Here is a 27,757-nt window from a genome sequence, read left to right as displayed (position 1 = left end):
TTTACATTTAAGTCTTAATCCATTTTGAGTTAATTTTTGTATAAGGTGTAAGGAAGGGGTCCAGTTTCAATTTTCAGCATATAGCTAGCCAGCACTCCCAGCACCATTTATTAGATAGGGAGTCCTTTCCCCACTGCTTGTTTTTGCCATGTTTGTCAAAGATCAGATGGTTGTAGCTGTGTGATCTTATTTCTGAGCTCTCTATTCTCTTCTATGTGTCTATGTGCATGTTCTTATACCAGCACCATACTGTTTTGGTTACTGTAACCTCATAGTATAGCTTGAAGTTGGGTAACATGATGCCTCCAGCTTTGTCCTTTTTGCTTAGGACTGTCTTGGCTATTTGACTCATTTTTGCGCCATATGAATTTTTAAATAGCTTTTTTCTAATTCTGTGAAGAATGTCAATCGTAGTTTAATGGGAATAGCATTGAACATATAAATTACTTTGGGCAATATGGCCATTTTCATGATATTGATTTTTCCTGTCCTTGAGCATGGAATGTTTCTCCATTTATTTGCATCCTCTCTGATTTCTTTGAGCAGTGGTTTGTAGTTTTCCTTGATGATGTCCTTCACTTCCTTTGTTGGCTGATATTCCTAGATATTTTGTTCTTTTTGTAGCAGTTGTAAGTGGGAGTTCGTTCATAATTTCTCTCTGCTTGCCTGTTGTTGTGAATAGGAATGCTAGTGATTTTTGCACATTGATTTTGTATCCTGAGACTTTGCTGAAGTTCCTTATTAGCCTAAGAAGCTTTTGGGCTCAGACAATGGTGTTCCCTAGATATAGGATCATGTCGTCTGCAGAGTCAGTTTGACTTCCTATTTGAATACACTTTATTTCCTTCTCTTGCCTGATTGTCCTGGCCAGAACTTCCAATACTATGTTGAATAGTAGTGCTAAGAAAGGGCAACCTTGTCTTGTGTCAGTTTTGCACATTAATTTTATATCCTGAGACTTTGCTGAAATTGCTTATCAGCTTACGATGCTTTTGGGCTAAAGCAATGGGGTTTTCTAGATATCAGATCATGTCTTCCATAAACAAAGATAATTTTACTTCCTCTCTTCCTATCTGAATACCCTTTATTTCTTTCCCTTGCCTGATTGCGCTGGCCAGAACTTCCAATACTATGTTGAATAGGAGCACTGAGAAAAGGCATCCTTATCTTGTGCTGGTGTTCAAAGGGAATGCTTCCAGCCTTTGCACATTCAGTATAATATTGGTTGTGGATTTGTCATAGATGGCTCTTATTATTTTGAGGTATGTTCCTTTAATAACTAGTTTATTGAGAGTTTTTAACATGCAGCAATGTTGCATTTTATCAAAGGCCTTTTCTGCAGCTGAGATAATCACGTGGTTTTTGTCTTTAGTTCTGTTTATGTAGTGAATCATATTTATTGATTGGGCTGTGTTGAACCAAACTTGCATCCCAGACGTGAAGCCAACTTGATCGTGGTGGATGAACTTTTTGATGTGTTGCTGGATTCAGTTTGCCAGTATTTAATTGAAGATTTTTACATCGATGTTCATCAAGAATATTGGCCTGAAGGTTTCTTATTTTTGTTGCATCTCTTCCAGATTTTGGTATCAGCATGATTCTGTCCTCATAGAATAAGTTAGGGAGGAGTCAGTCTCTCCTTTTCAATTTTTTGGCATAGTTTCAGGATAAATGGTACCAGCTCTTCTTTGTACCTCTGCTAGGATTCAGGTGTTAATACCATCTTGCTTGGTAGGCTATTTATTACTGCCTCAATTTCGGAACTCATTATTGGTCTATTTAGAGATTCAGTTTCTTCCTGATTCAGTCTTGGAGGGTGAAGGTGTCCAGGAATTTGTCTATTTCTTCTAGATTTTCTAGCTTATGTGCATAGAGGTGTTTATAGTATTCCATAATGTTTATTTGTATTTCTCTGGGGTCTGTGGTGATAGCCCCTCTATTATTTCTGATTGTGTCTATTTGATTATTCTCTCTTTTCTTCTTTATTAGTTTAGCTAGCTGTCTATCTATTTTATTGTTTTTTTAAAAAATAGCTCCTGGATTTGTTGATTTTTTGAAGGCTTTTCATATGTCTATCTTCTTCAATTCATCATCTTTGATCTTGGTTATTTCTTGTCTTCTTCTAGCTTTGGAGTTTATTTGCTCTTGGATATTTTTCAATCTTATCTTTTACTATTTGAGACATACAAGTAGTCAGCTTTTTAAATGTTAGGGGATCCTTATTTTAATGCCTCTGATCTTTGCTTGAAAACCAATTTCTACCTGAGCTCATCTCTCTTTTGTAAAACCCTGCTCAAGCAGCCAAAAGTGAGCCATTCATGCTATCACTCCAGCTCTTTCCAACCACCGCATGTAGTGCTACTGGCTGGGTGGATATCTGATCTCCTTTGCAAGTTGTACCAAATAATTTGCCAATTCAAAAATAAAAAAGGGCCTCCATCTTTCCAGCCCCCAATAGGCAACTTCTCACCACCTGACTGCTAAGATGATTCTCCATATTTTAGGTTTATACTATGGCAGCTGCCCTACTTCAAGGTGTCAATTTTTATATAGGCTCAGCATCACTAAGCCATCACTGATAACATATCAAATACCAGTAGGCCAAGATAGTAATTAATTTCTGACTCACATAAAATGTAATTACAGAGGGAAGAGGTGGGATGGGTTGAGTGAGTTAGAGGAATTTAGGTGTTATACAGCTGTTTAGTGATTCCAAATATTTCTACTGTATGGCTGCACCCTCTTTTGAGTTCACAGATGCTTCTTCATTCATCCTGCAGATTCAGAAAAAGATATTACATTGAAGATTTTTAGGGGCCAGTCATAAGTGCATTACACATGTACTTCTGCTTCTGCTTATCTGTGGGGAGGCTGGGAAATGTAGTTTAGTTCTATAACTTGGAGGAAGAAAAGTGAGTTTGTTGAGTGGCTTGCCAGTCTTTGCCACAGTATTTCCAAGAAAACATCTAATCTGTCTTCCTAAAACTAGTCCTATTTAATTATCATGTGTACTCTATTATAGATAGATACTGAAAGGTCTGAAATTATTTTTGAATCTGGACAGTACATATAACAGAGAATAAAGCATAAAGCAATGACTTGTGTGCAATAGTTTATCTGGGAGCACGTGTAAAGGAGATGGGATGTCAACAGTCAGTACAAAGATGCAATACTGAGTTTTCTAATTCAGGTAACTGAAGTTTGCTTCTTTGGGGACCTTCTAAGATGCTTTGTGAAATACATCACAGAACTTTATTCACAGGAGAAGAAAGCATTTGACCTTTGGATCCTGTCCCTCATTGATTTGGGGTGACCCCACTAGCCTTGATTCCCTAAAACTTGCATACAGTGTATGCATGAGTGCTGAGTGGGTCCCCACATTTCATGCTTCAGTGGCAGAAAAGCACTGGGAAAAGAAAAATGAAAAGCATGGTACAACGTCCAAGATGAAGCACTCTTAGGTTGTAGCTGCATAAAAAAAAGATTAGGCATTCTATGAAGCATTTTGATGGTGAGGAAGGAAGGCAAATTCATATCCAAAGTACATATAAATTCTAGTTGGAAAGCATCACTACCTCTTTCAAGTAGAAGGGTTATGGTATTATGAATCTGCCATCAACCTGCTAAAATAAGATCTTGGTATAGGTATCTGTTGTTGCTGGAAGGTTTGCCATTCAGCATTGGCAGAACACTAACTGATCAGCCTTATGGGGAAATCCATTCTGTCAGGCCCATGCATAGTTGCCATCCTTGCCACCATAGCTACATTCTTCAAGCTCATTGCACAAGTATGGTCATGGAGGCTCTTCTCTGTGGTAGATACTCTGCTGGCAAAAATCTGAGATATTAAAAATTTGCCCACGTCTTGCCTCTACCATGGGTCCTTCCACAAGTCTTTTTTCTCTCATTCCCTTTTTAAAAATCTTCCAAATCTGCTTCTTTTATCCCTTTGACCAAGCAATTTGCCACTGACCATGAGTCTTACTTCTAGCCACTTGTCTTTCCATACAAAGTGAACAGTCAAGAGTACTGCTCATGTTCTGCCTGTGGGAAGGATTTCCTTTTACCACTGTCTTCTAGAGCCACCTCTGTGAGTGTTTGTAGTCTTCTGTGCATGGACAGTAAGCACTGATATACTGGGTTTGTCTTTCTGGGAATCATTTCCTTAACAGATCTGATAATATCCAATAGGTGCTAAATTTCAAATGGCAAGGAGTATTCTACTGCAGATGGAATGGCTTTGCTTCAGAGCCCAAGGTGTCTGTGTTGTAACTCTCCTATTACGTTTTTGCCAGAGACTCCATATACCAACCTGAGAGCTTGAATGAGATTAAGTGTATAAAGTGACTATTAAATAGCAAATATTGTGTATATGTTAAGCACTGTGCCTTTTAACTTTTATTTTAGGTTTGGGGGTACATGTGAAGGTTTGTTACGTAGGTAAACATGTGTCATGGAGATTTGTTGTATGTATTATTTCATCACTCAGGTATTAAGCCCAGTACCCAAGAGTTATCTTTTCTGCTCCTTTCCCTCCTCCTCCCTCCCCCATCAAGGAGACCCCAGTGTCTGTTGTTTCCTTCTTTAACACTCTGCCTTTAAAACCATTCTTTTGATTCTGGATTAAGAATTGAACCATTAGGCTTCTTTTATTTGATGCCTTACAAAGACTATAGTGAATACTGCTACTCATTTTTAGGAATTTATTTTTTATGTTTTGCTTTTTCCCCAAATTTATTTATTTTTTAAATTGATATATAAAATTGTATGTATTTACCATATACAAGATAATGTTTTGAAATACACACACGCACACACACACACACAGTGGAATGGTTAAATCTAATTAACGCATACATAACCTCACGTAGTTATCATTTTTGTGGTGAGAACACTTTACATTCAGTCATCATTTCACAAGATGTAATATATCATCATTAACTATAGTCACCATGTTGTACAATACATTTCCTGAATTTTTTCTTCCTATCTAACTGTAGTTATGCATCCTTTGACAAATATCTCCCCAACAACCCTTGCTTTTAATAACCATCCCTCTATTCTCTGTATCTATGAGATCAACATTTTGAGATCCCACATATAAGTGAGATAATGTGTTATTTGTCTCTCTGGGCCTGGCATTTTTCATTCAGGACAGTGTTATCCAGTTTCATCCATGTTGTCGCAATTTAAAAAATTTCATTTTCTTGCATGGTTGAATAGTATTCCATTGTGTATGAATATTACATTTTCTTAGGTTGATTCCATATCTTGGCTGTTGTGAATAGTGTTGCAGTAAACATGGAATGCAGATATATCTTCAGCACACTAATTTCACTTCCTTTGGATATAAGCCCAGTAGTGGGATTGCTAGTTCATTTGGTAGTTCTATTTTTAATTTTTAGAGGAACCTTCATACTGTTTTCCATAATGGCTGTCCTAATTTATTTCCACCAACAGTGTGCTAGGGGTTTCTATATTAAGGTTTTACTAAAGCCAGCTGGTTCACCAACTCTATTAGTAACAATCTTTCCATTATTAATGAAGAAACATGGTCACAAAGACAAGCCCAAATTATTGAGGAGTACTACTGAACATTAAATTTTTGGTTCTCAAATCTGGCTAATCCCCAGAAATATATAGAGAGTGTGTGGAAAATATAGGTATTTAGCCCTAACTCCAATAATTCTAATTCAGTAGGCCTGAGGTAGAGCTCAGAAATGTGTATTTAAAAAGGTATCCAGGTGGTTCTGATTTTCAAGCAAGTTTGGGAACCACTTCTCTAATCCACATTTGGGAAACCCAGTCACCAGCCATAGGTCCCAGAGCCTCTTTTCACTCACACCTCTCAGGGAATAAGAAATGTCTGTGCTCAGAAGGGAAAGACCAGTAAGGCTTATACCATGCAGCTCCCAAGGTGGCCTGCTTCACTCCAGTGCCCAAAACAATTGTTGGTACACATTAGCCACTCAATAAGTAGTGAATGAATGAATGAGTAAATGAATAAAAGTCTACCATAGTTCTATGGCAGCACTGTTCTTGAATTCAATCGTTTTTCCTTGCTTTGTTGGAAGTCTCCTGATAATACTGCTTCTCTGTTTAGCGCCTCAATTCTTTATGTTTCCACTGAAGCTGGAATTTTTAACTCAAGTATTTGAGCAAAAGAATCAGGAATTAACAAGACCAGGCTGCTACTGCTCACTTTAATAAAAACATTTCGAGCTCCTTATATTTTCCAACACTTTTCCTTTTTATAGATCTGCTCTCAAAAAGTCTGAGTAGTAGGAAATAATTTTACAGTTGATCCTTGAGTGGTGTCATCACTGTAAATAAGCAATTGATCCTAACACATTTTTGTTCTTAAATGTGTGCATCCCTTTAATGACTGATATGGTTGGCTCTATCTGTTAATGTCGGAAGATTGTTCCCAACTGATTTCCAGAACCAGCTGGCTTTTGTGAAATATTAACATAAAAACAACTCAAAATGTATATAGTCTTTCAAGAAGCTTTAGAAGCGAACCTTTCTGTACCTGTTTCTACCATTTCATTTCTTTTTATAGCCGTACTTCTCACCCATCTGTCTATTGATCCCTCATGTTAGATGTCAAGATGCTAGTAAGATTGGTTTATTCATCTTACTTGTCTGCATTCAATGGATAGATGATTTATTTGGCTGCATTTCAACCTGCCTTACAACATTTCATCTGTCTATTCCCAGTGAAGGTCTGGATTTAAAAATAACATTCCATTAGCGAGCATTTTTATAGAAAGTACTTTTAATACACCCTTTATATATGAAGGTGCGTGATGCATAGTCTTACATTTTTTTCCTTAAGTACATAAAATGTTAAACTTAATTTTACCAAAATAATGTAAAGACTATGTAAAATGAATTAATAAAGGCTCAGACTCACTTTTTAAATTACATGTTATAATTTTTAATATTATCTGATCATTGACTGAAGAAAGAAGATTACAGACTATAAATAAAACACTGAGCTAAGTGAATTGTGAAAGACATTTCCCCTGCAAAAGCTCCTCTCTCTTTCTCTCCCTGTCTTATGCACACATATATACATACATATATACATAAATGCACATACATCACCTTCTAGTATAGCCAATTCATATAAATTAGTATTTCAGAGCTTTATGCTAAGTATTGGCTTTAAATAAATCACCTCATCTAGCCAAAACCACTGACTTTTTCTTGGTTTCTACACAAAACTCTAATTCAAGTCTAGTTTCCTTCAAATTCAGTCCAGGTGCTAAAAAAAGCTTCTTGGTTTTCCAAGGAACATTCAACAGAATTTCTCTACTCTGTATTCATATTTATATCATAGCCTCTAAACAGTCCACTATTTGGTATTTTCTGGATGAAAATGGCTCCATGGTGAATTTGTAGTCCATCAGATTCATAGACATTCACTTTTAAATGTTTGTTTTTCCTCTTAGAAATAAGTGATTATTCCTTAAGGATCTTGTTTTTTATTATTTGCATTGTTTTGAATTCTGTAGAGAACAGGCATATGTGTTTTAAGTTAGCAATAAAAAGAACAAAAACAAATAAACTTTTTCTTTAAAATTACTTTAAATACCATCCAATGTATAAATGTTGATTTATAATAAACTCTGCAACTCTTAGGTTTTAGGCTATTTAACATATACACTTAGAATTCTAGATACTTCTTTGAGTTGGGTCCTCAGGGATAAATCACTGTATTTAACCATTATTAGCTTTCAAATCTAAAATATAAATAGAGCTCCTTCTTCCACTCTCCTGCCTCAGCCTGACTCTTAAATTTTGATTAAAAACAGTGATCAGCAACAATGACTCTAGAAGTTAAAATCTGTGCTTGGAAATGTAAATAGACCTTATTACAGAGCACAGCCATCGAGAGACAATATAGCACCAATATGTCTGGGTTCAAATAATTTTTCCACCATTTACAAGATAAGTAACTGTAAACAAGTTACTTTTCTCAATTTCCTTCAATTTCCAGTCTCTGAAATGAAAATCACAATAAACATTTCTAACTGAGAATGTTGGTACAAAGATTATATCAGTAAAGAAATAGCTGGAACATAGAAAAACTCAGTAAATATTATATTTTATCACAGATTTTGAGAGACTTGAAAAATCAGGCAAATCAATACTTTTTGAATAATTATGATGTTAAATAGGTAATATGGGTAGAAAATTTCTTGAAGATTTAAGGTATATGTCCTTAGAATAAGTGACTTCTTAAATATGGTATTATCTTTGAATAATTTTAGGGTAGATAATCAACTGGGGCTATTAGTTGCAAACTTCATTGTGCGTAAGAATCACATGGTTTCCAGTTAAAATCCAGATTCTGATTCATTAGGTCTGGGGTAGGGCCTGAGATATGCATTTCTAACAAGCCACTAGGTGAGACTGATGCTGTTGGTCTAAGGATCACATTTTAAATACCTATTACCTCAACAATTTCTTGAGGACATTTTAGGAACAAATGAATTTACTATCCAATCCTCATATACAATTATGCACTGCATAATGATGTTTCTGTGAAAGTCAGATTGCATATACGATGGTGGTCCCATAAAATTATGACACCGTATTTTTACTGTGTTATACCTTGTTATACTGTGTTTTACCTTCTCTGTGTTTAGGTACACAAATACCGTTGTGTTACAAGTTGACTACAGTATTCAGTAACATGCTGTACACGTTTGTAGCCTAGGAGCTACAGGCTAGACCATATAGCCTAGATCTGTCGTAGGCTATACCACCTAGGTTTGTGTACATTCGCTGATGTTTGCACAACAAAATCTCCTAATGATGCTTTCCTTGGAATGTGTTCTGGTCCTGATCATTCAGCTACACATGATTGTACATAACTTCCTGTCCTCTCCTGGGAAATAGACTAACCTGATTGACATGATGCAGTTTTTAATCCAATGGGCTTGAAAATTGGGGAATTTGCATTTAGGACCAGTTCCCAAGTGATGCTGAAATTGCTTGTCCAGGTACCACACTCCATGAAACACTGGCTTAGGGTACTCATTGATTCTTTTCTGAAAATCAGGTGGAGTCTGGCAGTGTTCACTTACTTAAATTATAAATATAGCATACACTATTGTTAAATCCATAGGGAGAACTTCAACACTAGTTCCTTTGAGATACCATCCTGATGTTTTTGAATTTGCTTACCAAGTCAATGGAACAAAAGATCTCACTCATAAGTGAGAGTTGAACAATGCGAACACATGGACACAGGGAGGGGAACATCACACAACGGGGCCTGTCGGGGGGTTGGGAGCCAGTGGAGGGATAGCATTAGGAGAAATACCTAATGTAGATAATGGGTTGATGAGTGCAGCAAAACACCATGGCACGTGTATACCTATGTGACAAACCTGCATGTTCTGCATGTGTATCCCAGAACTTAAAGTATATTTAAAAAAAAAAAACAAAACAACTCAAAAGCTTCCATTTATTCCCACACAGTAAAACATTCCCAGACTCAACAGAAAGAGAAGCATTAGTTTTTGTTTCTATTAAGTAAAAATAAATTATTACTATATTCCAGAGGCATTAGTATCAAGATTATCATGTTATAAACATGAAAAAGTAGACTTGGATAACTGGAAGAATTCCCATTGGCCCCACAATTTTACTGTTCACATTGATAACCACTAATGGGACAAATAAAAGTCAACAGTCAGAAAACATCTGAACACTGAGTGTCATCACTTGATCTTCAACATCAAGCACACTGTGTTTAGAAAGTATTTAAGAATTTGTGCTTCGCACTGGGTAAAATTAGACATGGAGGTAAAGAGCAACCAACAGATGTGAGTGTGTGTGTGTGTGTGTGTGTGTGTGTGTGTGGCGGGGAAAGATCAGCTGGATAAGGTTAGTTGTTTAAACATCTAAGTCAAACCTGAATATATTTGAGTAAGTCATATTTTCCACGGTAACTTTTGCAACTTTAGAGGTGCTTTGGTCATGGCAGTTGGAATTTGCATCAGAACTTTGCAAATAGGAAAATCTCAATCCCTTAAGTTCATTCTGGATTTTCCTGAATTTCTCCAAAAAGCAACAAAAAAAAGTCAGACTCAGCTACAAGGTTAGACTATGAGGACTGCTGCAACCTTGCTGATGGTATACTTAGGACTATCCTGGAAGGCATCAGTCTTTAGAATAGAGAGGTGGAGCCTGTAGATGAGATCCACCTGTGCAATTGGCTTTACATTTGCCGTCACTTCTAATAGAAAGCGCTAAGAAAATCAGGTGTTTCCCTTTGAGCACACTACTACCTTCCTCAAAGAAACTACAGAAATAGTGAATGACCAATGGCCAGGAGCATATCATGAAAACATTACATTAATATTAATAGTATAAGAATCTGGACAAACTCTTGATTATAATTATCCCATTTGACCAACTTTAAGGAATCTTCTCATGGATCTGGTTGCCACTTTATCTCAACATTGTAAAATGATGACATGGAGAAAACTGAAGCTATAAACGGTATATCTTAAAAATGGAGATTTAATAAACATCTAAAGATAATGCTTGCCCTTTTGAAGCTACATTCTGACTATTAATGCTAGCTGACTTGTCTTTTGTTTGCTCGAGAGATCCTGAGACCTAATTGACTGCTATGTGTCAGACATTGTTCTATTCATTTTATGTGGCTTAATTAATTTAAGTTTTACAAGCAATATGTGAAGTGGGTGCTCTTTCTTTTACCCAAAAGAAAACAGAGGAGCCTAGAAATTAGTAACTTGTCCAAGTCACAAGAAAGACAGTAGAGTCAGAATTTAAACAAAGCAGTTTTTGGCGCCAGAAGCTGTGATTTGATTCGCCATGATATACTGCTGTGGTCTAACAATATAAACCTTATAATTCTCAATTGATTATAAATGTTACATTTCACAGGGAACATGCATGTATATAATAAGAGACTATTTAAAAAGTTTGTTTGATGAGAGACAATTTGTTGCAATATAAAGAAGAAGAACCTAGGAAGCTACCTCCACCAGGTGGTGTAGAGGAAATTAGTTATCTTATCCCTAGAGCTCAGGTTTCTCACATATTAAATTCTAGTAAGGATTTCATAGAAATAGACGATCTCTGATATTAGATATGTTATGATAGTCTTGGATTAGGTAACTGAGGCTAAGTTCAGGGCCACTTAAGCAAACTCCATACTGAGTCTGTGTGGCCCCCTCTGGAGTGATATTTATTTATTTTAATATTAAAAAGACCAGTAGCCCACCAATAACTTTTCTTTTCTTTCCTTTTTTAAAAAATTATACTTTAAGTTTTAGGGTACATGTGCACAACGTACAGGTTTGTTACATATGTATATATGTGCCATGTTGGTGTGCTGCACCTGCTAATTCATCATTTACATTAGGTATTTCTCCTAATGCTATCCCTCCCCTATCCTCCCACCCCACAACAGGCCCCAGTGTGTGATGTTCCCCACCCTGTGTCCAAGTGTTCTCATTGTTCAATTCCCACCTGTGAGTGAGAACAAGCAGTGTTTGGTTTTCTGTCCTTGCAATAGTTTGCTCAGAATGATGGTTTCCAGCTTCATCCATGTCCCTACAAAGGACATGAACTCATCCTTTTTAATGGCTGCATAGTATTCCATGGTGTGTATGTGCCACATTTTCTTAATCCAGTCTATCATTGATGGACATTTGGGTTGGTTCCAAGTCTTTGCTATTGTGAATAATGCCTTCTATAAACGTACCTGTGCATGTGTCTTTATAGTAGCATGATTTGTAATCCTTTGGGTATATACCCAGTAATGGGATGGCTAGTTCAAATGGTATTTGTAGTTCTAGATCCTTGAGAAATTGCCATACTGTCTTCCATAATGGTTGAACTAGTTTACAGACCCACCAACAGTGTAAAAGTGTTCCTATTTCTCCACATCCTCTCCAGCACCTGTTGTTTCCTGACTTTTTAATGACCGCCATTCTAACTGGTGTGAGATGGTATCTCATTGTGGTTTTGATTTGCATTTCTCTGTTGGCCAGTGATGATGAGTATTTTTTTCATGTGTCTGTTGGCTGCATAAATGTCTTCTTTTGAGAAGTGTCTGTTCATATCCTTTGCCTGCTTTTTGATGAGGCTGTTTGATTTTTTCTTATAAATTTGTTTAAGTTCTTTGTAGATTCTGGATATTAGCCCTTTGTCATATGGGTAGATTGTAAAAATTTTCTGTCATTTTTACAATCCTTTCCTAATACTATACTAAAATTTTAAGAGAGTCTGTAGTATTTCTTACTTTGTCCTTGAAAAAAGTACTTATTCTTTCAGAGAATTAAATTGAGATTTGGGATAAAAGAGTTTTCTCTAGTTCCAGATTACTTACCTTTTGTTGCTTTGTTTTAAAAATTCTAAGTAGCTAATAATGTGTCCAGATTCAATAAACAATCATAATAAAGCATGTTTGTTTGCTTCTAGTACTTATGTGTTTGAATCTGTAAAACTGCATATTTTTTAGCCAGAAACACAATAATGTTCACCTGAGAGACATTCAAAAATATGATGCGCAACTTTTGTCATCTACAAATTTAGTAAGTTGGCCCTTATTTGCCACTTTGGCCAAGCACTATTGTAAATGTGTATGAATTTAAGTGAATGTGTGTCTGTTGGCTCTGTTTTTTGTAAGTACATGTGTATAGGGAATCCTTACCTGTTTTAATTTGGGCAACTTAAAATTAGATTACTGAGAGAGACCCAGCTTCCCCTCATCTCTCTGAAGATTTGACTAACAGAGGCATCATATCTGGCTGCATCTTCCACCTTTGTTGGCTAAGATTTCAACCAGATACTCTAAGGAATTATCTGGAGGATTTTATCTTAGGACCTTTCAAAATTCAAAACTCCCTCAAGAGAAGAGACATGGAGGAATAGTTCCTAAAGATGCAGCCCATTCCAATGGAGACAAATGCTGGCTTTAGTTTCACCACTAGGTTTACTTGCACTCAAAAGTTCCCAATAAAATCCAGCTGGTTTAAATTTTGTCTGCAGACCTGAAACGCTGCATATTTGGCTAAGGCTTCCTATTTTGCAGTAAATGCTTCACAGGGCTGTAATCTGGAAATACTGAAGTGTACAAACCCTCAACAGAAACAACAGGAGAACAGCTGTCTTCTACCTTCATTTTCTCCCAACTCTACTCTTAAAGGCGTAGGTGTTGTTAAGGGAGGGGAAGAAATCTGCCACTCAACATGAAATGTTGTATGAATCATCATTTGACTACCTTTGTTGTTTCCTCAAAGCCAAAACATAAAGATTAAAGAGTTGCCATTGATGAGTGAGACAATTCACATTTTGGCATTACTAGAGAAGAAAGGAGCATTTAAGATCATGGAGGGAAATAAAACAACAAAACAATGCTGTTGCAATTTGAACAATAACAGCCTTCAGTATATGAAATCATAGTGTTATCTTTTCCATTTTCCACCCTTATACTTTCATTGGCTTCATACAGTTCTCTTGTTGCCTATAATTGGGAATAGGGTTAGTGCCAAAGCTGCATAAAACAAGCAGCCTTTCCTTTGTACTTTCTTTGCGTCGTGATCGTGTATGTGAAGTCATAAAAATCATTTATTAATGGCATGTGTATTCTTGGCTTAAAGAGCCAAGTATTCTTGTGACAACAATATAATAGCATCAGATGTATTGCCATAAAACACCATATGTGGGCACTTAATAGTTACTGCCCTGGCACCTACATGCTGGGATATCATCTTAAAAAGGGACTCTTTAGAAAAAAAGAATGTTTGGTACTTAGACAAATAAAGCTCCTAGGATGAGGTAGGTGAGTCATGAGTAGACGTTTGTAAAGAATCCATTGATGATGGCAACAGTTCATCTTCCATTGGTATCAGATTTTCTGAGCTAATCTGCTAGAGTTCTTTTCATGGGTCTAAGAAAATCCTTTACAACATTGCAAACGTCAATAAATATCTCTCAGGCTAAAAGTTGCAAGACTGTTTTAATATCACATTTACAGCTAATAAGCTGTAAAATGAGCACAACATAATTTTTATTCTGCTCACCCATTGCTCTTTGGAAAGCGTTTATGTAGGGCATGTTGTACAAATCATAGTAAACAAATTAGTTCTCAATCTAGATAAAAGAATGTAGAATGGATGAAAGCCACTGCATGGCACATCTGAGCCCTTGGTGGTGTTTTGAGCCTCTGTGACAGACACTGCTCTCTATTGTCTCTGTCCTTTCTTCTAGCTGCTGCCTTAGGGCGGAATAGTTTCCCTTGGTTGCCACTGAAGCTAGAGACTAGGCTTTCTGAAGCACCAAATGCACTTCGAGTTTGCTGTAACTCTGGGACTGATGTTCTACTTCTGCATTAGCACCTGAGTCAGGTGGCCAGACACTGACTATGGACACATGCTAGTGTCTTTCAAAACACCCAGTTGCAAAAGGAGGCCAGAGTCCACTAGTTCCTGAGTGTATGTCTGCTGTAGTTGGGAGTAGAGGCAATTTGAAACAAAAAAAGTCACATAATTTGGTTTGCAGAGTTTTCTCAAAGGGTGGCTCATCTTAGTGATACACTGCTGTGTGTCACTGGGGTTTGTGTAGGAAGATGCTACTCTTGATGTTTTAAGTTTCCAGGCCAGACATGACTCAGTCCCTGCATCTCTATTCACTAACTCTTTCTAGTATAACAGACAGTCTAAAACTTACAATGGTATTTTGTTGAAAGAACATATGGTAACTATTACATTGAAAATGTACACTAAGCATATGTCTACAACCCTAATAGCTACTTCCAACACTTCTACACAACTGCTTCGACTCAGTCAGTTTCTCTCACTGTTCTTTGGCCCAAACTGCCATTCCAGCACCCCTACCCTAAAATGGAAATATTATTCCTTTTAATTGCTTTTGTTATTTTAATACTGCCAGGTAGCGGAAAGGGAATTTTTGAGGTGGTAACATCTCTTACTGATCCAAATATGTTTTTCTTCAGTTGGTCAAACTGGCTTAGCAGTTACTGTCATTATGTCTGGTTCTTCTCCACCAGCTTATTTTTGAAGGTATTTTCCTAATAAACATAACCCCCAACCTCTCCCTCTTCCTGTTCTTCCCCCAGCTCCCCTCACTAATTAAGAATTTCAATTCCACTAGTCCACTATAATGTCGTTTATGATCTGATTTCCCTTTTTCATTTCCAAAATCATGAGTTTTCCTCTCTCTACCGATGGTCTACATACTGACTGTGTAGGTTTTTTTTTTTAATTTTTTTTTATTCTTTTAAAAATTTCATGTTAAGTTCAGGAGTACATGTGCAGGTTTGTTACGTAGGTAAACTTATGTCATGGGGGTTTGTTGTACAGATTATTTCATCACCCATGTGTTAAGCCTAGTACCCATTAGTTATTTTTCCTGATCATCTCTCTCCTCTCACCCTCCCCTCTCCAAAAGGCCCGAGCCAGCATATGTTGTTCCCTTCTGTGTGTCTGACCATATATTGAAAGGGTATAGAAAAATATTTGAAATTATGAATGCCTAGTACTTATCTCTACTTTTCCCTTGCCCTATTAAATCAAAACCTACAGCAATAGAACCCAGAACTCTCTCATTGCTCCATAGGTAATACTAATGTGTAACCACTAGCAAAACATAGCAATGCTCCATAGGTAGTACTGATGTGTAACCACTAGCAAAACATAATTTCTTAACTTAAAAAAATATAGCTCCTGTTGTATGTTTATCCTCTGCAAGTTACCTTACATGTCTTGCCTCATTTAATCCTCACAAAAAATACAGTATTATTATCCTAAAATTTCCTAGGATAGAAAACTGGAGCACAAGTGAGTCAGAAAAAAAGAAGGAAAAACAAAAGTACAAGTTTTAGAGCATGATTGGAAGCCAAAGGCTGACCCCTTTCTACTGTGCTACACTACTCCTCACTCTATTATCTATGTTTACTAGTATTTTTATTTCTAATTCTCATTATGTATTTGTGTGTATATGTAAAGTGACAAATCAGCTGGAAAATCCACATTTATAAAAGGTGCTGATACCTCATATGGTAATGCAGTACTGTAAGGTGTTTATGAATACAAGGAATGTGGCCCTGAGATGTGGTATAATTTAAATCTCAGTAGAGATAATGATTAAATTAACACTGGTGCATAATAAATAAGGAGTGACTGCAATTAATGCATATCTCACTGCCTAATGTTTCCCAAAAAAGAAGGGAAAGCCTTCCTATTTCCAAGGTGGAAATATTCTTCAAGGCTCTCCTGACCTTTCTTCAGGTTCACTTTCCTCCTTTCTCACCTTTCTTTAACCCCTTTTTACTTTTTCTTCTCTTTTTACCTGCAGGTCTATTGACAGGTATATGAGAGGAGAGAAGAAAAAGCTAGTATTTATTAAACACCCACAATCTGTCAAAAATTATCATTTGTGGTATATTATTACCCCCCTGAATTAACTTTTGCTATGTTATACACTAATACGCAATCACCAAATTTCAGTGGCATACAAAAACAAAGATTGATTTCTAGGTCATGCTACATGTAGGCAGCTGGGGGCTGTCTGCTGAGGTTCTGCTTCCCATTTCTGGACTCAGGCTGAAGGCACAGTTGCCATTGGGAACATGCCATTTTTATGAAAAAGATAAAAACAAGCAACAAGATCACACTCTTAAATATCTGCATGAATATATGTACTTTCTTTCTTACATTTTTGACAAATGCAAGGCAAAGTGAAGCCCATATCATTGGAGTGGTAAATATACACCTCCCATAGAAAGTAGTGCTCTAGGCCGGGCGCGGTGGCTCACAACTGTAATACTTTGCGGGGTCAAGGCGGACGGATCATGAGGTCAGCAGTTTGAGACCAGTCTGACCAACATGGTGAAACCCCGTCTCTACTAAAAATACAAAAATTAGTCGGGCGTGGTGGCGGGTACCTGTAATCCCAGCTACTTGGGAGGCTGAGGGAGGAGAATCACTTAAACCCGGGAGGCGGAGGTTGCAGTGAGCCGAGATCACGCCATTGCACTCCAGCCTTGGCGACAGAGGGAGACTCCATCTCACACACACTCCATCTCACACACACACACACACACACACACACACAGTAGTGTTCTAACTCACAGGGCATTGGATAGTGCATAAATATATTTTTACAGCAAAAGATAAGTGAATCTTTATAAAAAAATACAATCTATACCTATCAATACCCTTTTTATATAGGGGAAAAACGAGACTCAGAGGTTAAAGTGTCCAAGGGTAGTCCGTTCGGTGGATGACTCATTTAAGACTGTAGTCAAGTTTTTTCTAATTCCACAGCCACTGTTCTTGGGTTTGCACAGCCAGGTTGAAGAGAGGGAGACAGACTTAGTCCTCTCTTCTATTAGTTTTTCATCTTTCATTCCAAATGTTTTCTAAAGTATCATGTCACCTTAAGGACCTAGGAATAATCTTTGATTTAATCATCTTCATTTTTTATATCAAATAAAGCACTACATTGTCTAATGCTTAATAATGAAACTTTTTTGAGCACTTAACGTGTGTCAAACACCATTTCAAGCCCTCTTCACATATTGTTTTATTTAATTTTGAACTAGAAGTTTTGTGGTAGGCATTATATCACTTTAAAGACAAAGGGCTGCACGTGGTGGCTCCTCCATGTAATCCTAGAGCTTTGGGAGGCCAAGGTAAGAGGATTGATTGATGCCAGGAGTTTGAGGCCAGCCTGGGCAATAATAGCAAGGCCTTGTCTCTAGAAAAAATAAAAATTAGTAGGGCATGGCGACATGCCCCTGTAGTCCTAGCTACTCAGGAGGCTGAGACAGGAGGATTGCTTGAGCCCAGGAGTTCAAAGTTGCAGTGAGGTATGATTATGTAACCTGGGCAACAAAGCAAGTCCTTATCTCAATAAAAAAGGATAAAAACATTGAGGAAAAAATCTCAATAACTGGTCTAAAATGACTGAGCGGGGGTGAAGTAGAGCTGGTTTTTAATCCGCATCAGAGGGTCACACTTGTGATTCTATGCTCTGCATCATTCTGTTTTCTAATGAAAATCTTTGTTTTAAATATATCCTACACTTCTCTCTTCTTGATTCCAGCTTCTATTGCCTATTTTTAGTTTGTATCTTCTTACGCCTAAATTTCTGCTATTGCTTTCTAGTTAGATTTCACTCAGGAAATCAACCTATATACCGTGACTAGACTAATTCTTAAACTCTGCCTTGATCACTTTTGTGTACAGAAGATATTCATTGTTCTTCCTTCTTCCTACTTTCATCCTTCCCTCATATGAACTCCTTCATCTGATTTCCAAGGGCACCCAGAGTACGAATTATTCTTATTTCCCACTAGTCCTCAAAGTGTACCATTTACCTGGTTGTCCCTTATTGATTCAACCTTGCTTTAGTTACATTTTTCCCCTTACTGGAAACTAGGTCAAGAACTTTACGAGAGCAAGGTCATGTATCATTTTATGAATATCTCTCCATATTGATTGTCATTATGCTAGTTTTGAAGTAGGAAGTAATTACTTATGTAGGTAATCTTTACTTGGGTCCAAATATGGTGCTTTTCATCACATTGTTCTGTGGACATTTACAGGTAACTAGGAATAAGTGATCCAAGAATTCATTTCTGGTTCTGCTGTAATGGGTCTCCTCGATAGACAGCAGATTCTAAATTCTCCGTATCTTACGGGGACATGTTGGGAAATTGAAGAATGCTAGATTAACTGGCAGCAAAAGTGGGATAGATGTTGCATCACGTTGAACTCTCTGAGGAACAATAGGAGTAGCACTTGAAAGGTCAGGCATCTTTCAAACCTCAGGGTGAAAAGTTTGCTTGAACACATGGACAAATAGTGGAGAACAACACACATGGGGGCCTACTGGAGGGTGAAGGGTGGCAGGAGGGAGAGGATTAAAAAAAACTAATGGGTACTAGCTTTAATACCTGGGCGATAAAATACTCTGTACAACAAACTTCCATGACACAAGTTTACCTGTGTAACAAACTTACACATGTACCCTTGAACTTAAAAATTAAAAAAAAATAGAATAACACAACATAAAATAAATAACTGAAAAAGAAAAATGAAAAGAAAAATTTGTTTGGCTCCCAGAAATACAGATGTAGAGAAATTGTGGTACCTAGCATTTGTATATATGTGTGTCTAGTAGAGGTAAGGATAATAAATCAGTACTTACATTTATCAACATATAATATTTTCAATGTGGTGTTCTCTTGCCTTCCATTGACTAAGCAAAAATAAAGATCCTCAATGAACATCTTATGCCTGCACAAATTTTACAAATCCTTGCCATTTAATCAAATATATTCATGTTTTCCAATTTGTTTTCTTGGATTATAAAATATATCCCCTGGAGAAAGTAAATTTAGGTAATGTGTGCCACTATATTATGTTAAAAACACTGAAAAATACTTGCAACAAAAATGCGTATATTATGTCTAACCCATAATTTTCTAAAGTCATTTGCGTATGGGATCTTTTGTTTGCCTAACCCATAAAAGTATTCTGCAGAACTAGTGTTTTATGGAACATAATTTTAAAAACTCTGTCTCTTCTAAGAAAATATTGAATTTACTGTGTCCTCTTGAAAATAGAAAATGACAAAGGGTTCTACTCTAGTAAAATGGCCTGGGAAAATGTTTCCCAGAAGGTGGTCTTTAGGCAGACACCTGAAGAAAGAGAAGAAGTCTGTTCTAGGAAGAGGCAATAGCAAGGGTTAAGTGCTCCAGCAGTAAAAAAAATGTTTAATGTGTTTGGTAAACTAAAAGGAAGTAATAGAAAGAGGGAGGAAGGAAGGAAAGGAGGCAAGGAGGGAGGAAAGAAGCCTCGTGGTGGCTGGAATGAAATGGGCAAAGACAAGATTTAATATACCAAAGAGGCTCCTAGGGTTTAGATCATGTGGGACTTTCTAGACATGGTAGACGCTTTAGATTTTCATTTAAGTTCAGTGAGAGGCTATTTAAAGATTTGAAGTAGGGGAAATAAATGATTTCATTTGGATGTTTAATAGATAACCCTGATTGCTTTCACTGGAGTCAGGCAGAAGTGAAAACAGGAAAAAAGTTGAGATTATTGGGGGTATTTATTGAAGCACCTATGCTGGGATATCATGATCACTTTAGCTAGTTCAGTGGAGTTTGCAGTGAGGAAGAAAAAAGATACCCATTTATGTAAAATCAAGAAGACAAACTGGCTAATGGGATACACAATTGAAAGAAGGGAAAAAATCTAGGATAATTGTCAGATTACCTGAATGATGTGGATGGGCTATATCATGTACTGAGATGAGAAACACTGTGAGAGAAGTTAGTATAGTAAGAGGAAACCTAAATTTAATTTAGAACTTGTTAAATTTGAGATGGTTATCAGATATGCAAGCAAAAATATCAAGAAGGTAGCTCAATATGAATCTGTAGTTTACTTAAAATCATTGGAAAATTGAGACCACTCAGTGAGATTATTAGGTTTCTTCTTACTAAAGGGGAGGGGCAGGACTGAATCATATTAAAGGGAAGGGCCGGGACTGAACTCCAGCCTTTAGAAGTTGAAGACAGCAGAAGAAGCCAATGAATAAGAATATTTGAAATGACCAAGTAGGCCTTAGCTGATCTTGAAATAATTTCAGTGGAATAGTGAAGCAAAAACCTGTTTGGAAAGGTTGTAAAGTGAAATGGGTTGAGGAACAGAGACAATTATCAAGACAACTATTTCAAGACATTAGGCTACTGAAGGATAGTCACAAAAAGTGGAAGGTAGATGTCATATTGACAGTTTAATGCAGTAGTGTGGGGTCTTTTCAAGATGACTTGAAGATGTACTAATGAGAAAGGAAGGAAAATTAGAGGTAACAAAATGGTTCCTGAACCGTAAGCTTTTAAGTGGTCTTTGGGGACTGACAGCAAAGACATCAAATCTGGTGTATTTTCACACCACACTCAACAATACTGAAAAAGTACACGTGGATCACTTTTTTAAAAATCTCCACTGTGTGTTAATAGTAAATGCTCACTAAATACTTTTGAAGAAAGACAGGAATGAGAGAAGGAGGGGAAGGAGGAAAGGAAGAAAAATGAGAAAAAGAACCAAAAAGAAATCCCATATTTTATCCTTGCTTTCCCTTCTATTCTCATTACAATTGTGCATTCTTTCTGATGGAGGTTCCCCATTTCAAAACTCAGTAATTTATAAAACTTTCTGTATTATCTCATCATTCCAAATGACTATGAACACTCTCCAAAAGATACGTCTTTCTTTTATTTTTTCCTAACTCTCCCCTGTTGTTTTCAATCAGCCTATGGAGAAAAAAATATATATATATAAAAGCCAGCTAGGTGAAATTTTACACATTTTCCAAAGGGTAGCCATTAGTGAATTATTCAATGTCAAATGAAGACATCAAAACTTTTCTGGACAATCAATGGTGCTGTCACTTAATGTATTTTTTCATTGAAAACATTCCATAAATTGAAAACCTCCAAATATGAAATATAAAGTTTTGAAATTTATAAATTATAGTACAAACTATTTTTATTCTTTCATTTGTCGTATTTATTACAAATTCACCTAGTGCTTGTGTAAAATAATTCAAGGTAAAAATTACTGTTCAATTTTGTGAACTTATTTTTTTCCCATGAAACTCATTCTGGATACAGGCATTTTTTTCCCCAAAGCTGACTCTTCTAAATTATATTTTAATTAAAATGAAATGAAGGTTTATAAGTTTGCAGTTTGTGATATGCTTAATCTCTATTTCAAATTATATCTCAAGTATTCTGACATTTATTTCTAAGTCATTGCTTCGTCTCTGATCAACCATAACTTTTACCATGCATTTACTGTTTCATATGAATTATACAAGCAGAGTTTCAGTCCCCATGAATTCTCAACTACTGTTGCACAAGGATTTTGGGGGAAAAAAAGAAATAATGATGCTCACCTCTCCATACCTCATTTGGAGAGAATACTTTCTAAATTTGTTCCTAATGCAAGATTGAAATTAATCTTGATTTCCCATCAAATGCACAGGGATTTTACAATATAGTTCATAATCGTGTTTAATTTCTCCAGGGTACAAATTAAGATAAACAAGTCACTGACCGTGTTTATCTATAAATAGAGCAGATGGTGTGGGACTGAGGTTAGTTATCAACTTTGCTGACTTTAATTTCATGGTTATAAAACGCTATAAACCTCACTGTTTATAAAAGGCAGGGAAGGAACTCCAGTGGGCTTCAGTAGCCAAGAAACCCTCAGTAACATTAATCTCTCTAACTGATATTCGGTATCCTCCTAGGGTGCAATATTTAAGATTGTGGAGTGATTGCTAGTCGCATTTACATTTTCACTGGGATAATTAGCTATCATTTCTGTCATTGATCTATTATAACGTTGTTAATGAGTTCCATGTGAGAGGACTTTAATAAATGAGATGATTCTAAACTCTGCTAGGTGAGTGTTTAACAATTACTTAAGGCAGTTACATATCTAAAAAAAGCCTTTTTTGTTTCAAAATAATACTTTTTTTCTTTTGCAAAGGTGAACTGTAACACCCAACTAGACTAAGTGTACTTAGGGATAGAATTTCATAAGGAAAAACCATAGCATCATTTAGATAATTAATCATCTAAGGTATATTGTATATATTTAGACCATGAATATAGCTACAACTTTTATTTAAAAGGCCATATAACTTAAAAAGAAGTAAAATTCTTGATTCTTCATATTCTGAATTGATTTAAATACACAATTTTATTGTGATCATTTATTTTACTAAAAGTCTATATGATCAATGTGATTACAATTAATTTTTTTCAAGGACCCCTTATTAAAAAATTAAAATTAAATTAAAATTTCTCAATTTTCCCCTTTCAACTTTATAGTGAATAAAAAAGTTATTTTACAATCACAAAGTAAAAAATAATTCACAATTTCTACCTCTATTACTTTTACATTTTTAAGTGGTTTATTTTTCATTCTAACAAGGGGGAGGCTTTTTTTCTTTTTCTAGAGTCAGAGTCTTGCTTTTTCACCCAGGCTGGAGTGTAGTGGCTTGATCACAACTACTGCAATCTGGAACTCCCGGACTCAAGTTATCCTCACACCTCAGCCTCCAGAGAATTTAGACTACAGGTGTGCACCACCATGCCCAGCTAATCTTTAAAGTTTTTAGAGATGGGGTCTTGCTATGATGGCCAGGCTGGTTTCAAACTCCTGGGCTCAAGTGATCTTCCCACCTTAGCCTTCCAAAGTGCTGGTTTTACAGTCATCAGCCACACTGGAGGCTTCTTAAATAGATGATAATCCAATATGCAAGTTGGAGGCTTAAACTGTTTTTAAAAATGCCTTAACTGTGTTTGAGTTCAGACCCCCTGAGAATGAGTTTTCTAATGACAAAATTCTCAGTTACTTTTCTAGTCCTGTATTGGGCTGCTTCTTTGTGACCCACTGTGGGAGGTTTATTACTGGTCTGAAACTCCAATGTATCAGTCTATTGATTATTGTTAACACAGTGCTGAAATCTTGGCTCCCAATAAGCTGTCTTCTGAACAGCAGCAGCCCTGGGTGGAGAGAGAACTGAGTGGAACATTTGGTCATAAAGTCATGTACCTCATGAAGACATTCTGGTCAACGACAGACAGACTATACATCAGTGGTCCCATAAAATTATAATGCTGTATTTTTTATAGTATCGTTTCTATGTTTAGATGTTTAAATGCACAAATATTTACCACTGTGTTAAACTTGCCTAAAGTATTTAGTACAATAGCATACACTGTGCGTGGTTGTAGCCTAAAAGCAAAGGCTATGTTATATAACCTAGGCATGTGGTAGGCTATACCTTGGTGTAAGTACACTCTATGATGTTCACACAAGCACAAAATCGACTAAGCCTGCATTTTTCAGCATATATCCCCATCATTAAGCAATGCTTGACTGTAGATTTTCTTATCTCCTTTCCTGCTCAGAGCTTGTTGTCACTAGTTTTCATCAGATGTAATATCCCACTGTTTGATACTTCCATTTTTGTAAACAACTGTCTACTCATAGTGTCAGGTCTCAAAAATGCAATGAAACATCTATGACAGAAGACAGCAAAACCTCTCTAAAGTGAAAGCTTTATCTCATTTTTCTTACTGCCTCAAAACCAACTTTTACCTTCATTACATAAATTGGTTACTAAACTATTGGTATGTTTGACATTCATATTTGTCTCTAATTAAGGAAAACTAGGAGTGATTTCACTTTAAAGTTATTGATAAAAATCACCTAAAAGAGATCTATCAGTTAATTTTAACAATTGTATCTTTCTGTCATTAAAGTAGAATGGCCAGAGAAAAGACCGTTCTCACAGGAACAGATTTGTTTTTATGACCTGGCCACTCTAAAGCATGATTTCTAGAGTTGTGAGGCTATTGGAAACTGATGGGAATGTATTTCTCAGAAACATGACCAAGAAGACTAGCGCCTCAGAATGGCCAGGAATAGCTCTGAAGGGAGGCAAATATAGCTAACAGGAGAAACTGAAGGTTTAGCTAACGGGGAGAAAAAGAGACAGAACAAGGGAATTAAGCAAAACTAGGTATTCCAGTATCTGAGTGCAGGGGTACATTAAAACAATCACTTTTGTAAAGAAAGGATCTTTTTCAATATCCCAAAGGATGGCCTAAAGTTGCTATCTTTTATTTTTCTTGTCTGTATATAAGATTTATGTTATAAAATGTAATCATTGTACTAATCTTGGTTTGAAAAAAATAAAAGCTTATATAGGGAAATTATCTGATTAAAAGGGGAAAAACAGGATGTTAAAATTTAAGAAAATTGTTTTATTCAAATCTATCAGATTAAAATAATGTAATAGAAATAAATTGCTGCCTTATAAGATAAAGCAAATTGTAATCCATAAAATTAAAATAAAGTATGATATGTAACTACTTTAATCTCATTTTTGTGATTTTCTTTCAGATTATCCAACCCTGTCTAATGTCAAAAGCATGGCATTGTATACAAGAAAACATACAAACAAAATCACTTTAAGTGGATTTCAGTCCCCCTTCAATGGTCAGTTAAAAATCAATCCTCTATAATATTTATATTATTTATTTCCTCTAAAAATCCAGTGGCTATCTTTTCTTAACCTTTTTTTTTTTTTCTTCCTAGGAGAAGTAATCTATGCTGCCATGTGCATGACAGTCACCTGTGGAATCCTTCTCTTGGTTATGGTCAAGCTTAGGTAACTGAATATAAGTCAGAAGGAAAGGTCTGAAAGGGAGTCACTTAGCTGTGTTAAAGTATGTTGCACAATGGCTGAGCTTACAAAGAGCCTGAGAATGAAAGCTTCTCTGTTAAGACATACTAAATCAAGTTTTATGTGGCATAGGTCCATGGAAATGTTACTTTCAGTCTTCCTACGTAAGGGAAATGTGATCATAGGAGATTTTTTATGTTGCATTTTATAAGCACATGTGCATTGTATGTTCCTTCCAATTAAACTCTTATCAATCTCTCCCCTTGGCTTCCCCTACCAAATCCAAATTGAACTTTGCTGCATTCATTATTCAAATCATTTTCATGATTGATAGGCTCACATAACTGACCTATTGTTTACTGCATGCAGTTTATGTTTACCTAAAGATGTATTATTCACTCTGATTTTTATATGCTAATACATTTTACTCATTTTTAATAGGCAATTATTGAAAAAGACATTTAATAAAGCCTCAGAGTGCCCCTAGAAAGACATTACCATTGCCTGACATTAATTTATTCTCCAAATCTTGGCTGCTTTTATTGCTGGAATGTAGTAATGCTCCAGCAGGCATGTGAGACATTGAGATGAGATATACATCAACCTCTAGATTTCTAAATGTCTAGTGTTTAAAATTTTTCCACTTATTTAGCATCTACAACTATACATAAAATAGTGTAGACTTACCTTTAATTTTAAAAAACGTTCATATTTAAACATCAATCATGTTCATTTGCTTATTCCTTATACATATGGGTACATGTCTGTGAAATTTGAGTAGCATAAATATTAATGAAGAAATATACATAAGTGTGCATACAGCCATACATACATGTAAGTACATACACAAACTATATTTATCAGTAAGATTGGGCCTTTAGAGGAACAGAAGTATTCACTGGAGATTTACCTCATAACATTTGACACCTAGAAAGATTAATTCAGTCAACCATACAATGCATGTAAACATATCTTGCTCCTCCAGAGATCTCAGACTTCAAAAGGCCTTGACAATTAGGCAAATAAAAGACTGGCATGAGAAGGTGTTTGGTGATACCAAGGGGTCAGGTACATATGGACATCCTAATTTATTGATTTTTAAACGCAATGCCAGCTAAACAAAATGTATCCACTGTTTGGACCCAACCCCTCTAAGCATTTAATTTGATGTTAACTAAAACCAGTACCAAACACACTGCTTTTCTCCAAGGCCGCAAAAGTTATAGTTGTATGAGAAGATATTCCATGGGTTCTAACATTTGATTTGAAGGACAAATAATTAGAGTCCATTGCTAAGAGGGATAAATAGCATTTGGAATTTATTAAGGTTTACTTGATTTGGTTTTAAGTACTTGAGAACACTGTTTAGTTACTGTTCTTGCCTAGATATTCCATGACAAACATTGTTACCAAAAAATATGGACAGTTTTCTGGCCCAGCAAAAACATCTTTAATGGTTCTCAATCTTCACTTCTTAACTACACACAGAATGTATAAGATTTACACCTGTTCCATGATCTCATTGGTTTTTAGATATTACTGTTGTGCTACAGGTATAAGGTATAGACTACTCGTAATTCCCTATGTATTCGCTGTAACTGCATATTTTTTCTCACCTGTACAGAAGGCATATCACTTTTTTGGATGGCAGTGGGGGTGTTATTATTTTGGACAAATATTTTGAATGTATTCTAATGTATATTTTAAAGCAAGTTATTCATACTATTAAATATATTTGTATTTAGTTACACATTATTTTCATATAATTTAAAATTTATCATAATGTATAATCTGAAAACCCCAAGCCCAGGATAAAAGAGACAAAATTAGAAGCAATTATAAAAAGAACAAACTGAAACAAAAGCATCATTGGCAACAAAACCTGTGTTGCCCCACACCTGAAGATAAATAATGCTCCCTAAAGAAAGAATGGTTGCTGTTTCAGACATTGTTCACTCACCTGATGGTCAGGCCTAACCCACGTGAATACCTGTCTTCTGTAAAGAATAAGGTAGTTGCATTTGTTTCATGTTATGCTGTATTCAAACAGCCCTGAGCCTTCAAAGAAGTTTGCAGAGAAACAACTAAAAATTTAAATATTTGTGAAAAGAAAGGACTTTTTAAAAAATGATTACTTGGACATCATAGTTAAAGGTGTGATGCTCCCTAGAAAGACAATACGATATTTTACTGTTGGGACTTTACATTCTGGAACTTGATTAATTTTTTCCTCCAGGGTGCAGACTCCAGCAAAAATGCAAACACACAGCACATTTGTGAAATCCTTAAAATGGCATGTTGTTAACTTTTACTTTTACTTCTATACAGAACTTCCAGAATATCAAGTAAAGCAAGAGATCCTTCACTGAGCCAAGTACCTGGAGAACTCTGATTCATTAGGAGTCATGGACCCATAACAATCACTCCCCTTCCCTTCCCTTCCCTTCCCTTCCCTTCC

At 36.1% G+C, this 27,757-nt stretch overlaps 1 protein-coding gene across 1 annotated transcript in view; it reads left to right on the top strand.

Moving 5' to 3' along the window:
- GFRAL (GDNF family receptor alpha like) overlaps nt 1-27,691 on the top strand; it is a 63,945-nt gene extending 36,254 nt beyond the window's left edge. The window contains exons 7-9 of the mRNA XM_011981279.1: nt 25,017-25,112; nt 25,212-25,284; nt 27,628-27,691. Of these exons, the coding sequence (XP_011836669.1) occupies nt 25,017-25,112; nt 25,212-25,284; nt 27,628-27,691 (233 nt within the window). The remainder of the gene's footprint in view (nt 1-25,016; nt 25,113-25,211; nt 25,285-27,627) is intronic.
- The last annotated feature ends 66 nt before the right edge of the window (nt 27,692-27,757 follow it).

The sequence above is a fragment of the Mandrillus leucophaeus genome, unplaced genomic scaffold (genome assembly GCF_000951045.1).
Source record: "Mandrillus leucophaeus isolate KB7577 unplaced genomic scaffold, Mleu.le_1.0 Scaffold223, whole genome shotgun sequence".
NCBI classification, from domain to species: Eukaryota; Metazoa; Chordata; class Mammalia; order Primates; family Cercopithecidae; genus Mandrillus; species Mandrillus leucophaeus.
Note: the sequence above shows the minus strand (reverse complement) of the source record. Positions and strands in the feature narration are given on the sequence as shown.